Consider the following 15,975-nt stretch of genomic DNA (forward strand, 5'->3'; position numbering starts at 1 on the left):
GTCTCCCACCCTACCTGGAGATGTTGTTGGGGATCGAACCCTCAACCTTCTGCGTGCCAAGCAGATGCTGTATCCATGAGAGAAGTTTGCTCCCTTAGGAACATAGGGAGCTGCCTTCTACTGAGTCAGGCTAGCTGAGTATTGTCCGCACTGTCTGGCAGCAGTGGCTCCCCAGGGTTTCAGGGAGATGCCATTGGGGGATTGAACCTGCAACCTTCTGCATGCAAAGCAGCTGCTTTATACCCCTGAGCTATGTCCCTTCCCCAGTCCTGCCTCCACTCCACTGACACCTGGAACTGTGCTCCTTCCCATCTTGCGGGGGAAACAAACTGTGATACACACCCCAGAAATCTTGGACCCCTTCTGCAATTAGCTTTAACTCCACAACTTTGGGATGGGTTTTTTGTCTCATGAAAGTGTGTGTGTGTGTGTGTTTGTTTGTGTGTGTGGGTGTGTGTGCCTCAAATGCCTTTGTCCCACCTGATGTCTCTGCAGGAACCTTTTTATGTCAAAGCTGTGTTCTAACTCCCCTCTCTTTGTGTTTGCATGGTGCATGCTGCTCCCTTTGCAATGCAGACGGCGAAGAAGGTAAAGCTCCCTTTCCTTGCGCCCCCCCTCCCAATGAAATCCACCTCCCCTCTGCCCTTTCTCCTCCTCATCCCCCCTCCACCCACATTCCTCCATGCCCATGTTTGGTGCCTCCTGGTGCACAGGGCTGGTTAGCTCAGTCCCATTTACCACCTCCCTCTGGTGAGCTCGCTGCCCCGGAGCCTCTTTACAGGTGGGCGGCCAGGGTGGCCCTGGGAGTTCACCCTCTTCCTCTGTGCCATGGTCATGGGGGCAGGGGGTGGGTGGGCTGTCTGTCTGTACATAGGAAGCTGCTTTATAGAGAGACTAACTGCAGTAGTCTATGCAGTTCAGTGCTCTCTACACTGACTGGCAGGGGGTCTTTTCCAGCCCTACCTGGAGATGCCATTGGGGAATGAAACAGGTGCTCTGCCGCTGAGCTATGGCGCTTTCCTTAAAAAACATAAGAACCCAAGAAGCTGCCCCATACCGAATCGGGTCACTAGGTGTCTCACCTAGCTTGATATTGCCTGCACTGACTGGCAGCAGCGCTCCAGGGGTTCAGGCAGGCAGTCTTCCCCAGACCTGCCTGCAGATGACCTTGGGGGACCTCATTGCATGTATCCTGGAGCTGGTGGTCAGTCCTCCCCATCTTCACCTCAAACCAGCTACAGTGCCCCTCCCTCCCTTCCCCACTTGAATGCTTGGCATAATTTACTATCGGCCTCTGCGTGTGGCTATCATTGACAACAACCCCCCCCCCCAAAAAAAACTTGTCTTCTGTCCCAAAATGTGCTGAACCAGGGCCTAGCCTGCACAGCCTCACCTTTTTAATTCCAGCTTCTGAGCAGCACCTGGTCCTTCATGACACCCTGTGCAAAGGAGAAATAATCCCTTTCCCCCCGGATATCTATGGGTGGGCTTCCCCCACCCCAACTGAAACCTTTGAAGATGTGCCCCTCCCTCTGTGGCCCCAGGAAGGCCCACTGTTCAGAGTGGGGTGGCTTCACTTACTGTTAGGTATACAGGAAGCTGCCTTCCACTGAGTCCATCTAGCTCAGTATCGTCTGCACTGACTGGCAGCAATGGCTCTCCAGAGTTTCAGGCAGAGTGTCCCTGCTAACCCTGCCAGGAGATGCCACTGAGGGTGGAATCGGGGACCTTCTGCTTGCAAGGCAGGTGCTCTACCACCCTCTGCCACTGAGCTATGTTTCTTGATGGGCGGGTGGGATGGGGATGTTTCTGGTCGTTCCCCCACCTCCCACCCCCCCCCCAGTTCTGGCAAGGCGGAGAGAGGGCTGCCTTTCTGCTATTCTCTCCACAGCCCCTTCTTCTTCCCTGGCTGCCTGCAGCCCCTCCTGCAATGGCTCACTGTCATGCTTAGCCTGGCAAGAAGCATTAAGCAGTTGACCTCCAATCTCCCCTCATCAGGCTCCTAAATACATTTTCATTATGTCTCTCTCTCTCTTTGCCCCCCTCGCATTTCTTTCGCCCCCTCCCTTCCCCGGCAACGTCTTGCTTTTTAATTCTGTACAATGTGAACGATGACAAGGCCAAGCAGTGGGTCATGCTGTGCCGAACCCTGATAAAGTGTGATCCCTCACCTAATGAATTCTATTCCTTTTCCTCTGTTCATGTGTGGAGAATCAGACGCTTGCATTGTCCCTGGCAGGCCCCTCCTCTCCCCTCCACTCCTGGGCTCCTCCTTCCACATTGCCAGTGGGCCTGGGGCCCTCTGTTGACAAGGGGAAGGATGAGGGCTGACTTGCATATGGTGCTGTGCCTGATTTGTGGAAAGAGCCCTTGGGTCCTTTCCAGAGATGTCTCCTCTTACCCACCCCCACCGGGCCAGCACAAGGGAGCCTCTTCGCTTCTCTTGACTCAGACCTGATGCTCTCTCTCTCTCTCTCTCTCTCCAGCTGGGAGGAAGCAGTTTGCTCGCCACGAGTGGGCCCAGAAAGCAGCCTACCTGCTGGGCTGCACACTGGAAGAGCTGTCCTCCTCCATCTTCAAGCATCAGCCCAAAGGGACCTTGCAAAGATCCACCTCCTTCCGCCAGGGGCCGGAGGAAGCTGCCTTGGCAGATGGCTCAGGTAAGTTGAACCTGCAAGGGTCAGAGCCTCAGAAGTAGAGTGAGGTGGGGCCATCAGTCTTTCCTGTCCCTTATATATGTGTGTGTGTGTGTGTGTGCACACACACACACACACACACACAAATGTTAGTCACATCCATTCTTTTCCTCCTCACCGGGGGTGTCTCTTGTCTCTCGCTCCCCCAGGCCCAAAGACGACTGCTCTGGAGTGCTTAGAGGCCCTCGCCTCAGGCCTGTACTCTGAACTCTTCACGCTGCTCATCTCACTCCTCAACAGGTACGGAAGTTCCAGTGGTGGGTCTTTCCAGGGATGGGGGAGACAGAGGATTCAGCTTGCTTTTAGAGGCGGACCCAGCAAACCTGCACCTTCCAAAACGATGCAGCCATCTTTTGAAACGTGGCCGTTCTCCAGGCCTTGCAGTGCAAATTCTGGCTCCGTGGGAGACTACCTACCTGCCTTTCATGCAGAAAGCCCCAGGTTCTGTCCCTAGTGACATCTCCAGATGGAACTGGGAAAGATCCTTGCCTGAAACCTTGGAGAGCTGCTGCCAGTCAGTGTAGACAATACTGGGTTAGATGGACCCATTGTCTGACTCAGTTTGAGGCAGCTTCCTGAAGAGAAACCAGAGTACTGTATACAGTGTAAAGCAGCTTCCTGTGTTCCTTTGTGCACAAAAATGCACATGCTAGCTTGGGCCAGTTGTCAGGGCTTGAGCCAGGCATAGGTCAGCAACAAAAGGAATAAATCACTTGAGGCCAGAGCAGTTAAATGTTTGTTCAAGAAAAGAAGCCACAGCTCAGGCCTGGTGGTCTTGGCAATGCTTTCTAGGAGGTCTTGCCCCATGGAACAGTTGCAAGGTCTGAAGGCCTCTGCCTTCCCAATGCCCACTAGTGCCTGCTTTAAACATTTTTGTTTACACAATGCCTGTCCAGACTATGTTGTCATGTCATCTGGTTTTTAGCTTATAGTTGATTTATTTACTTGTAAATAGCTTTAAATAGTAGTTTTTTTAAACTGTTTTTTTACAGATGGTTTTATTGTTTTTGTAAATGGTTTTGAGATACTCTTTTCCTTTACCGTCAAGCGGCATATAAATGTTGTGAAATGGGGGTGAAATGCATATGTAAGTGAAAAGAACATGCAAAAACACATTACATGAGGGGAAATGGCTTTTCAAAAGCGTCAGCGTTAAGGGAAGCTGCCAAGGGCGTACCCACCACGGGGCAAGTTAGGGCAGCTGCCCTACTCTAGAAGCAGGGCTGGTGGGCAGAGGCGGAGCACAGCCCGGCGGAGCGCGAGTTCGCCATTCCCGCCGCGCCGCACCCTCCCTCCAGCTCCCCGGCGCGCCCTCAGGCAAGGCCAAGCACGGCGGGGAACCAGGGAGCGCGGCGCGGTGGGCGGGAACGCCGAACTCGCGCTCCGCCGGGCTGGGCTCCGCCTCCGCCCACCAGCCCTGCTTCTAGGGAGGGGCACAGCCCGGCGGAGCGCGAGTTCGCCGTTCCCGCCCACTTTGTGGCCCCTCCCCTTCCGTGCCTTGGCCCCTCCCCTTGCCCCCCCCTAGTTTTGATCCTGGGTACGCCCATGGAAGCTGCATACAGAAATGTGTGTGTTAGGAGAAACCCGCACTAAAATGCTTGATGGCTTTTCATGGGGTCCTTAAATAAATAGCAAACCAATGTGGAGAACAGACCATTAGGCTGTAAAAAAAAGGATAAACCGAAATGGTCAGATTCACTCATCCCTGGCTTCAACCAAGTTTTAAAAAAACCCTCCTCCTCTTTCTTTCCCCCTCCTGTTGGCTAATCCTTAGCAAGCTCCATCAATGTGCCTGACCTTTGCAGACCCCGAGTGCATTAGCTGAGCTAACGAGGAGAGGAAAAGCTTTCCACCCACCTAACAGAACTTCCCCATCCCTGTTTTGTAAGGCTGCTTCTGTGGAGCCGAGGGCAGCAGGGCCCCCTATTCCGTGGGCTGGCCCAGCTAGCCAGCATTACGTGGCCACCAAGTTGAATCCTGGAATTGTAGAGTTGGAAGAGACTCAAAGGGTCATCCGTCCGTTCATTCCTTTCATAAACAATAGTTGGAAGACATACAAAAAGTTAAAACACTAAAACAGGTTAAAATGCACATTACCTTTCTGAGCACCTGGACAGGCTTGTTCTTAACAGGCACTTACTTGATATCGATAGGCAGGGAATTGCAAAGTGTTCTTAAAAAGGGTTCTTAAAAATGTGGAACAGGTATTGTCTGGCACCTGTAGCAGTGATAGTTTTGTTGATCAAAGCAGTTGAGTGGGCACATGCAGGGTAAACTGGTCCCCAGTTATGGGTTTTATATACTAATAGTAGCACTTTGAACTTTTGGCACGGTAGCAGATTGGCAACCAGCGCAGGTCTCTAAGCAACCCCAGAAATCACGGAATTGGGGTGGCTTCTTTTTCTCAGCAAGGCAGCAGAGCTGCCTCCCTAGAGTAGGTCACAGCTGCATATGGAGAAAGCAAAGACTGAATTAGGAGTCCCTGGGAAGGAGCACTTCTTCCTCTGGGGCTAACCTGTTAAGAGCCCTTCTGTATCAGGCCAGTGCTTTAAATGTATGGCACGTTTGCAGCCATACTGCGGACCAGTCCAGGGCTGTGGAGACCAGTGCTAACCCCTGTATTTTTAATACTTGTGGGCTTAAAGCCCTCTCCACCCTGCAGGAAAAAGAATCCTCTAACCCCACTTTTCCTCCTTTGTCTGCCGAGGGCCCTCAAGTCCAGCCAGCGGTCCTTGTGTTCCATGATGATTGTGGACACCCCCGGCTTCCAGAACCCCGAGATGGCTGGCCAGAGCCGCGGGGCCACTTTCGAAGAGCTGTGCCACAACTATGCCCAGGAGCGGCTGCAGACCCTCTTCCACGAGCGCACTTTCGTGCAGGAGCTGGAGAGATACAAGGAGGTATCGTCTGGTTTGGGAAAAGGGGGCTCGTAGCTCCCACCTCGGCCCCTAACGCTAAAGCGGCAGGCAGTGCCTTAAGTCAGTTCTCAGGTGGAAAGGGTGGGGCACCCAGGTACTGTGCCGAGATACCCCCCCCCCTATCATCTGGCTTAATCCCTTTTCCGCGCCACCTTCTAATTGAGACCCTAATTCAGCTGCTGATTGAAACCAACAAGGGAGGAGGCTCATTTTAGACCCCCCCCTCTTATTAACCCTAATCAGTAGCACCTGATCTTCCACCTCTCAGGAGCAGGGGTTTTCATGAGTTGCCTCCCTCCCTCTTGCCCCCTTGAGGTCGGATGGCCATCTGTCAGAAATTCTTTAGCTTGACTGCTGCATTGCAGGGGGTTGGATAAGATGATTTCGGGGGAGCTCCCACCCAACTCTACAATTTTATGATACTGTGACTCCTCTCCCATCCCCTCAACCAGGTGTAGCTGCACTACAACTCCCATCAGCCCCAGCGAGGGATGATGGGAGCTGTGGTTCAGCAGCCTCTGGAGGGCCAAAGTTCCCCCCCCCCCCGTTTTCTTAAACCTCTGGCCTGCATTAACGCAGTAGAATGCTTTCTGCATCTGGCTGCAAAACCTCAACCCTGCACAGGGTTCTCCCAAATTTGTGCACTGCAAGGGAACAGCTAGCACAGCACAAGGAGTGGCCAAAATCAGAAATGCCACCCTGCAGGGGAGACTAGCCAGTTGCATTTCTGAGACCCAGGAATCCAGGAAATATTGCAGTCTGAACGTGACACCCCCCCCTTTTTTTTTACAGAGGCAAATCCAAACTGTTGTGGGTTGTTTTGTTATTCTGGGCCCCTGAGCTGTCCTTTCAGACACCTGGACTAAATCCGGAGCTTGTTTGAGTGGGATGGCTTGGGGTTGGTGATGGTGGTGAGATCAGGGTCGATGTCTCTTAAAGTTTCTCTTGGCTGTCCTTCAGAATCAGGAACTTCCTTTTAATTTAATTGTTTTTAAACAATTGCTTTTAATTTATGCAGGATGCCAGGTGCTGTTGCTGCTGGACAAGCCCTGCATTGAGCACAGGGTGGCTGGCCGGGGGAGGGGGGGGCGCGATATTGACAACCCCCTCCTCCAACCACAAAAGGAAATTTCTCCTCCCCTGCCCTGCCCACAGTGCATGGATTGCCAGTCTGGCACCAGCTCTTTAGGCAACAGGATTTGTTGGGGGTGGGAGAAGGGGTGGTGTTCACACACCACAGGGCTATCCAGGGAACCCCCTGCTGTGTACGTGACTTTGCCCCCATAGATTCTGTTCCAACTAATGCACTGACCACTTCTCTCCACATCCACCAACCCGTCCCCTCCTCTCTTTCTTTCTCTGTCTCTGATTGCCTTTTTAACTGTAATCTGTAGCCCCACGGGCCACTAATCACGCCTCCTCTGTCCGTCCTTCTCTAGGAAAACATAGACCTTTCCTTAGATGCCTTAGAGCCTAATACATCTGGGTCTATAGCCACAGTAGACCAAGCGTCCCACCAGGCACTGGTAAGCTGCATGTGAGGGCTCTACATGGGGGGTGGCTGCCACCCCTGCCGCTGCTGCTGCTGCCCGTTCCTGCACCATCCCTCCTCCTGCCCCCTCTTCCTGCATCTGCTCCTCTGCCTGCCCTCAAACAGGGCAGCTGCTTGGCTGCAGGTGGTTCCTTTTTGTGATGCTGCTGGGTGGGGCGGATGCATGCAGGTGGTGGGGTTCAAGACGCTCTCTCTCATAACGCAGCCAGCCAGCGAGTGTGTGTGTGTGTGAGAGAGAGAGAGCTCTTTCTCTTTTTTTTGCTCAATTTTGGACTGGGATATGTCACTTGCAAGCATGCCTCTCAGACCTGGGTTTGTAAAAGGCAAGGCTTGGGCAGCCTGGGCACAGCTTCAGGGAAACCCAGGGCAGAAACAAATGGAAGTATGTGAGTGTGGGCAAGGCGGACGAGAAGATTTAGATCAGGCACCCCCAAACTTCGGCCCTCCAGATGTTTTGGACTACAACCCCCATCTTCCCCGACCACTGGTCCTGTTAGCTAGGGATCATGGGAGTTGTAGGCCAAAACATCTGGAGGGCCGCAGTTTGGGGATGCCTGATTTAGATCAATTCCACACCGCTTTAAAGCACCCCGTCACAATAATCCTGGAAACTGTAGTTTGCAAAGGATGCTAGGAAGTGTTGCTCTGCGAGGACACTTGGGTCTCGCTTGCAGGTTTCCTTCAGGCACCTGGTTGGCCAGTGTGAGAGAAGGACACTGGACTTTATGGGGCACGAGCCTGATCCAGCAGGCTGCACTTACATTCTTACTACAGCTCCCAGAATTCCATGTGCTTTCAATGTGTGGTCTGAACGTGGCCTTATCCTCAAGGCCGGCAGGAACTCGTGCCAATCTGACCGGCTTGACAGTGGGATGCAGGTGGTTTCTGCTGGTTGGTTTGGAGGCTTCCAATGGGTTCCCTTGCAGCCTGTGGCTAAAGAAACCAAGCCTTGCCTTGCTGGGTCAGACCAAAGCCCTGTCTAGTCCTGCCTCCTGGGCACGAAAGCAGCCAGGGTGTCCAGGAGCTGGGCATGGTATAACAACCCTCCAGCATTCCTTTCACCCTGCATATTTCCTGCATGGGGACACTGCATAGCTTTCTTGAGACCTTGACCCGTGATCTTGGCTCCCCTAACTTGAGCCTCCTGGAGCCATTGTTCTGCTATAACACCCTTTCCTGCGGCTTCTCAGCTTGCAGCGTACACACATTCTCTGGGTTTCAACCAGGAGTGGTGGTTGAGGTGGCTGGTCCTGCTTATGGAGTTGGACTAGGTGGGTTTTGGTCACCTTCTGGGGTGCTTCCCTCCTGGTGACCCCAGAGGTCTGCTTGCAAGGCTTTGCCCAGTAGGGACAACCGGGTCATTCCATGGAGCCCTTCTGTGCCTTCCCCAGCATGGATCCAAGCCCTCGTTTTCCCTGCTGTGAGCCAAGGGGTGCTGTGCCCAGAGCATGTTGGGGAGGGGTGCATTTCAAACCTCCTAGCCTGACAGCTGCCACCGAGGGAACCGGCTTCCTGACTGGGAGCTACAACCTTGGCAGAGCATTTATCCTTCCAATTAGCCAACGCTAACGAGGAGAAAGCGCTGGCTCCAGGTAGGGAGACGGCTGTCAGGGTTAGTTAGGGCTTTGCTCTGATCTAGGCAGATCTGACTGATGAAGGAGGCTATGAACCCTGTGTGTGTGTGTGTGTGAGAGAGAGGGGGGGCTGGGGAGTTGCAGCGCAGGCGTCATGCATGGGGGGGGGATGAATTTCACAGTGGAATGGGTGCGAGAGGTGCAGAACCTACCCCATTGCTCCCCCTGCCCCACTTACCCTCTGCAGCTTCTCTCCCCAAGCACATTTCTCAGCAGCCAAGCTCCCGTGACTGAAAGCAACTTGGGTGTGGGGCAAAAGCATTTAAGGAGAATGGCTGTGTGTGTGTGTGTGTGTGTAGCAAGTGGCACATGAGGGGAGGGCCTCCCTCCTTCCAGTGAGAGGGCGTGGGGAAGCATCCCCCCTTTATGTGATTGGAAGCACACCTGCCACTGAGGCACCTGATTTGGGGTCATGGGCAGCTGCCTTATGCAAGGTCAGGCTGTCAGTCTAGCCCAGCATTGTCTGCTTTGACTGGCAGCAGCTCCCCAATGCCTTCTGCTTGGATCCTTTTAATGCAGCGTCTCAGGGTTTGAACCTGGTGCCTTTTGCAGCTGCTCTCCTGCGGAGCTCTGAAAGCCCCCTCTCCTGCCGTCAGGGTGTGTTACTGGTCGTCTTCGCCCCACACTGGCCTTTAGGATGGAAGAAAGATTTTACGGGGTTTGGGGACTCGGTGGGCCCCCTTTGGCCTGATCCAGCAGGTTCCTCATGGGCTCTTGTGAATTTTGCTTTGGTTTTACAGTGGTGCCTCGCTAGACGAATTTAATTTGTTCCACGGGTCTTTTCTTATAACGAAAAATTTGTCTAGCGAATCCCATAGGAATGCATTGGAAATTTTTTGACTTTTTTTTTTGCCCATAGGAACGCATTAATTGAATTTCAATGCATTCCTATGGGAAACCGCGATTCACTAGACGATTTTTTCATAAAACGAATTCGTCTAGCGAGGCAACCTCCGCTCGAAAAATCCTTTCGTTAAGTGGAAATTTTGTTAAGTAGGGCATTCGTTAAGCGAGGCACCACTGTATTTGAAATTGGTATCCCGCTTTTCACCATGTAGGTGTCAAAGCAGCTTACAACAATAAAGCATAGACAATGCAATGGGACTTGTAGCTCAGCAATGTCTGCAGGGTCTCCCTCCCTCTCCAGCGACCTGAGGAGGGAGCTTTGTCGGATGGCTATGCTCTGCCTCCATGAATGGAGACAGCAATGCTTCTGCATACCAATTGTTGGAAACTACAGGAGCGAAGAGTGCCCTTTGAGGCACCTGACTGGCCACTGTGAGAACAAGGTGCTGGACCAGGTGGTCCCCCTTTGGCCTGATCCAGCAGGCTCCTCTTATGAACATAGGAAGTTAGGTAAAGGGACCCCTGACCATTAGGTCCAGTCGCGGACGACTCTGGGGTTGCGGTGCTCATCTCGCTTTATTGGCCGAGGGAGCTGGCGTACAGCTTCCGGGTCATGTGGCCAGCATGACTAAGCCACTTCTGGCGAACCAGAGCAGTGCACGAAAACGCCGTTTACCTTCCCACCGGAGTGGTACCTATTTATCTGCTTGCACTTTGACGTACTTTTGAACTGCTAGGTTGGCAGGAGAGTTATCTTATGCTAAATCAGACCACCAGTCCTTCTAGCTCAGTAGTCTCTACTATGTCTCTCCAGGGTTTCAGGCAGGGGGACATTCCCACCCATCACGGGTTGAACCTGGGATCCTGCATGCCAAGCAGGGTCCCCCTCCCACTAAGCTATAGCCCTTCCCCTTTTCTCCTGAGTTTGGCAACTTCGGGTACCAAGGGTGGCAGCTGCTGCAGCACTGAAGCCTGTGTGTGTGTGTGTGTGTGTTGAGAGCAGCTGCTCCTCCAATTGCTCCCCGCTGAGTTGCGGGGAGTAATTTTGCTGCTTAAGCCTCCAGATTGAATTTCTACCGAGTAAATGTCTTGTGCTGGAACATTTTACTAGACAATGTGTGTTTCTCCTGTCTCTGGTATTAAGTATTGATTCTTCCTGGGCAAAGTATTTGTTTTTAAAGCTGGAGCCGAGCGCAAGGCTGCCCCCGCCTGCCCCTGGCTTTCACCACTTCATTGCTCCTAGGGCTGGGCTTTCCCAGGCAGGCTTGTGGCGATGTGTGGAGCTTACGCAGTGGGAGGAGGTCACCCTGTGTGTGTGTGTGTGTGTGTGTGTGTGTGTGTGTGTGTGTGTGCATGGCTAGCAGTACACAGTGCTGCCTCCAGGAACGGGGCAGCCCCTCTCGGGCAAGATGTTCCTCTCACCCCCCCACCCCCTTGCCTTCCTCCCTGTCCCACCACACCCAGCTTTCTTGGTGGAGGTTACAGACCCTAATAACACAGCGGGGGGTCTTGGGCGGCTCCCACCTGCAGGTCCGCTCCCTGGCCCGGACTGACGAGGCCCGCGGCCTGCTGTGGTTGCTGGAGGAGGAGTCGCTGCAGCCCGGAGGCAATGAGGACACTTTGCTGGAGCGGCTGTTCACCTACTATGGCCCACAAGATGGAGACAAGAAAGGTAAGGTGCAAGGAAGGCTGGCCTTAGCTTGTGATTCCTGCATCGCAGGGGATTGGACTAGATGACCCTCGGAGTCCCTTCCAACTCTACAATTCTATGATAAATAATTTAAAACAAGGGCTGTAAAGGGATAAAATTCTGCTATCTCTGGAAATGCCTTCTTCCATATGAGCACCCCCCTTTCAAAAGTAGGAAGATTCAGGACAGGTAAAACAAAGTCCTTCTTAATGCACTGCATAGTTGAACTATGGAACGTGCTTCTACCAGGAGGCAACAGTGGTCACCAACCTAGATTGCTTTAGAAGAGGACGGGACAAATTCATGGAGGAGGAGAAAGCTCTCAGTGGCTGCTAGCCAGGATGGCTCTGCTCTGCCTCTACAGTTGGAGGCAGCCATGCTCCCAGTTTCTGGAAACCACAGGAGGGGAGAGGGCTCTTGTGCTCAGGCCCTGCTTGTGGGTTTCCTGTTGGAACAACTGATTGGCTCCTGTGAGAAGAGGATGCTGAGCTAGATGGCCCATGGGCCTGACGCAGCAAGCTCTTCTTAGGTACTTAAAGTGCTTCTTGTGGCCATTTGCCTGTTTTATTTGGGAACCCCTCCAGGTGCCCTTTTTATCGTGCATTCATGATTATTTGTGCTCCTGCTGGTATCAAAGCAGTTATACGCCATCCCATTTATGATACTCTTTGCTCCTGTGAATCATAGAATTGTAGAGTTGTTAAGCTTTGGGATGGACATACTGCTTTGTTTCAGCCCTGTAACTTCCTGCTGAAATACTGCAACTTTAAATTCACAAATGTGCTGGTTTGTTTTTCATTGTCTGCTTTTGATGCTTCCGCAGTTGTGCAAATGCCCCTCTAGGCAGCAATTACGCTGTCACATTGGGGAGGCTTCGCAGAACAACTAACAAAGAGGAATGATGTGTGGATGGCCCAGTATAAATTCACCGCTACTGCCCTGTTATTGCAACATTGCCATGCAATTTGTTTTAAAACTGGTTTCCATGCCATGTTGTAAATTGTTGTCAACCTGCCCTGGGACCTTAGGGTGAAGGGTGGGTAATAAATTAATAATAATGCAGAGGGCACCCACAAAAAAACAACCACCACCACCTAGTCTGAAGCAGGCGTCCTTAAGCCTACATTTAGTGCAGGGCATTGGGTAGAGCCCTCTCTGAGTCCTGGACCTACAGCAGTGTCTGATTTTGGGCACACCCAAGCAGAGGCCAGATGTGAGTGAGGAGCAGTCTGCTTGACAGTTTGTGCCTTGCCTTCTCTCTTTGCAGGTCACAACCCGCTGCTCCGAAGCAGTAGGCCACGGCACTTCTTCCTGGGGCACAGCTATGGCACCAACTGGGTGGAATATGACACCACGGGCTGGCTGAACTATGTCAGGCAGAATCCTGCATCCCAGAACACTTTGACTCTCCTGCAGGAGTCTCAGAAGTAAGTTGCAAGCACATTATCCTCTCTCCCCCCCCCCTTTCCCTCTCTCTCCCTTTCCCTCTCTCTCCCTCTCCTTTGCTCTCTGTTTCACACCTCCTCTCCCTTCCTCCTTCCCTCCTCTCACCCTTAAAAAATATATAATAGTTTTTTATTAAAGATTGTCTTGGTTTACAAAAGTATGTGCATTGTCTCATTTTTCAGCTTGTAAAGTCTTTTCTACATATCAGTTACATTTGTTATGAGACATTAGCGCTTTCTCTCTCCTCCCCAAATCAGGTATGAAAGGGTTGCAGTTATGGAAAAGCCAAACCCGTTTTATTTAACACACCTGTCCACAGGGGATGCAGGATGCTGTATGCCTGTGCCTCTTCGGAACATAGGAAAGTGCACTTGATCCATCTAGTTCAGTATTGTCCTGACCAGTTAGAGTTGGGGTTAGGGGTTAGGTTTAGGCAGCAGCTCCCCTGAATTTCAGGTGGGGCTCTCTGCCAGCTCTACCTGGAGATGCCTTGGATTGAACCTGGGACCATACGCTTACAGTGCAGGGGCTCTGCTGCTGAGCTCTGGCCTAATCCTAAAAGTAAAGCAAGGTGCTGTCATGCTGATGAATACAGTGGTATCTCTGGTTGCGGACGGGAGCTCTGGTTGGATCCCGAGGTTTCAGCAACCGGAGGGACCGCTTCTGCACGTGTGGCAAAACTCAGAAAAATACTTCTGGGTTTGCTGCATTCGTATCCTGAAGGATACACAACCGGAGTTGTGCGTATCCAGAGGTACCACTGTATAGGAAGCTGCCCTTTGCTGAATCGTTTACTTTGGTCTGTTTGGCTCAGTATTGTCCACACTGACTGACAGCGACTGGGTTTCAGGTAGGGAGTCTGTCCCAGTAAGAAGAAGTGCTTGTTTCATTCATCATCACGTGTCTGTGTATGTGTTTAACCCCACACTGGTATCTTCATGAAGATGCTGGCCCCAAGCTACTCTTTCCCCCCTCTTTCCCCAGGGCAGGTCTTATTTCCCTTTCCTTTCCTAACCTTAAGCAGGGGTGTCCCTGATTATCTAGTGCAGGCACCCCCAAACTGTCGCCCTCCAGACGTTTTGGCCTACAACTCCCATGATCCCTAGCTAACAGGACCAGTGGTCGGGGAAGATGGGAACTGTAGTCCAAAACATCTGGAGGGCCAAAGTTTGGGGATGCCTGATCTAGTGCTCCCTCTGCTGGTTGGAAGGAGTCCCCTCCCCCAAAGCAGCTTCATCCCAATGGTCTTGAAGAGAGTTGGGCCGCTAGCTGCCGCTGCTGTTACAATCCTCCCCTCCATCTGCCCATGGTATTGATTCCCTCTCCTGCCCTTTTCCTCAGGAAAATAATCAGCAGCCTCTTCGCAGGCCGAGCTGGGACAGGAATGGTGCTGTCCGGGTCCATCGCTGGCCTGGAAGGAGGCTCTCAGCTGGCTTTGCGCAGGGCCACAAGCATGCGGAAGACCTTCACCACGGGCGTGGCAGCCGTGAAGAAGAAGTCGGTCTGCATCCAGATCAAGCTGCAAGTGGTGAGTCCCCGTAGCTGGCCCTGTGGATGAGCAGGTGCCTTTTTGTATGTGGAGTTTGAGTGTGGCCCAGTACCGAGCTGGCTTTGATAACACTGAGAGAATGAAGAGGAGCCTTTTTCGGGAGACGTTGGCGGGGATCACTTCTTCCCTGCAGGGCCTGCTTGCCTCAGTATCTGACCCCCTGCTTGTTTTGAGGCAGCCCAGTCCCATGGAAGCATCTGTTCCTAGGAGGGGGCTCAGCAGCTGCATTGGCAGAGGAGATGTCCCTTTCCTAGCGCAGGATCAAAAGGGCCTTTCCTCTGCCCTTGCAAACACTTGTGGTTGTCATTTATTCACTTACTTAGAGCATTGGCATCCTGCTCATCAGCCAAAATGGCTCCCAGAGCAGCTTACATGCAGCCCGGTAAAACAAGAGGGTCCCTGCCCCTGCAGGCTTACAGTCTAAAAAGCATGACGCACAAGGGGAAAGAGGGAGGGGTGAGGGAAATGAAAATGAAAACTCAAGCACCAATTTCTAACCTGTAGTTCCTATAGTGACCAAGAGGCACAGTACAGGGGCCGGAGGCGCCTGATGGAACTGGGCTTTTGGCAAGAGCCGATAAAATGAACCACCTGCTTCCTATCTCTCCCACGGAGGAAGTTTGCTAGAATGGGTGCTTCTGGGCGACAGTAGAGGGAGAGGAGGACTGATGGAGCTGGCCTGTCACAGCAGAGCTGATGCCGTTGCCCCCTTAGTGGTTGGCTGAGTTTGGCATGATTGCCACCTGATCTGCCACATCAGGCTACTCAGAGCACATACAAGCACACTTACGGCCCTCTGCAGATCCCTTTAGCTGGATCCTGGGGTCTGCAGAGAGGGCTGATCCATCCCATCCCAGACGCCCTCAACTAATTCCTCCCCCCCTTTACCCCTGCCCTTCAGGATGCGCTGATCGACACCCTCAAGAAGTCCAAGCTCCACTTTGTGCACTGCTTCCTGCCCAAGGCGGACAGCTGGAGCGGGGACTCCAGAGGACTGTGCACACGGAGAGTGAGCACCAGCGAGCTGGACCTGCATGGGGAGCACTGCGAGGCCGGCCTCATGCAGCTGGACATCCCCCTGCTGAGGGCCCAGATCCGGGGCTCCCGGCTCCTTGATGCCCTTCGGATGTACCGCCAAGGTTGGTAACCCCCCCTCCTTGGAGCAGTTGCGTTGTGGGAGCCAGAGGCGTCACTCTGCCCCCGCCTGTAATGAAGTCCCTGGGTTGTATCCAACGGAGTGCTGAAGTGAGCATCCCATCAGGGCAAGGAGGAGGGGGTGGCTATACACTGCCTCCATAGTCAGAGGCAGCGATGCTTCTGAACAGCAGACAGGGAGAGGGCTCTTGTGCTCAAATCCTGCTTAAGGGTTTCTGATTGGGGCATCTGACTGGCCACTGTCTGGGCTAGGTGGGGCAGTGGCCTGATCCAGCAGGCTCTGCTTTTGTTCTTAGGTTCTACTTGTGCCACAGGATTTTCCCCTTTCTCCTCTCTGCCATGTCTCTTCTAGAGGTTTTCCCTACTCTCTGGCGCTGTTTGGGGAGGGGTGCAGGGCATACAGGGGAGAAGGGGAGACCCATTGCACAAGTGGAAATTCTTGTGAGTTCCACCCCCTGCCATGAGGCTGGATACCCTGAAATCACATCC

General features: G+C 52.9%; 1 protein-coding gene across 14 annotated transcripts in view; it reads left to right on the forward strand.

The window, feature by feature from the left end:
• Positions 1 to 15,975, forward strand: part of MYO18A (myosin XVIIIA) — a 141,814-nt gene that overhangs the window by 68,746 nt on the left and 57,093 nt on the right. For 11 of the 14 annotated variants that reach the window (XM_035139736.3, XM_035139745.3, XM_088657892.1 and 8 more), the window contains 9 exons: positions 577 to 588; positions 2,487 to 2,660; positions 2,846 to 2,936; positions 5,404 to 5,596; positions 7,054 to 7,140; positions 11,177 to 11,318; positions 12,604 to 12,763; positions 14,124 to 14,310; positions 15,233 to 15,470. In XM_035139736.3, the coding sequence (XP_034995627.2) occupies positions 577 to 588; positions 2,487 to 2,660; positions 2,846 to 2,936; positions 5,404 to 5,596; positions 7,054 to 7,140; positions 11,177 to 11,318; positions 12,604 to 12,763; positions 14,124 to 14,310; positions 15,233 to 15,470 (1,284 nt within the window). The remainder of the gene's footprint in view (positions 1 to 576; positions 589 to 2,486; positions 2,661 to 2,845; positions 2,937 to 5,403; positions 5,597 to 7,053; positions 7,141 to 11,176; positions 11,319 to 12,603; positions 12,764 to 14,123; positions 14,311 to 15,232; positions 15,471 to 15,975) is intronic. The other 3 variants (XM_088657898.1, XM_088657901.1, XM_088657894.1) reach the window with 1 other exon arrangement.

The sequence above is a fragment of the Zootoca vivipara genome, chromosome 14 (assembly GCF_965207765.1).
Source record: "Zootoca vivipara chromosome 14, rZooViv2.hap1.1, whole genome shotgun sequence".
In the NCBI taxonomy this organism is placed as follows: domain Eukaryota; kingdom Metazoa; phylum Chordata; class Lepidosauria; order Squamata; family Lacertidae; genus Zootoca; species Zootoca vivipara.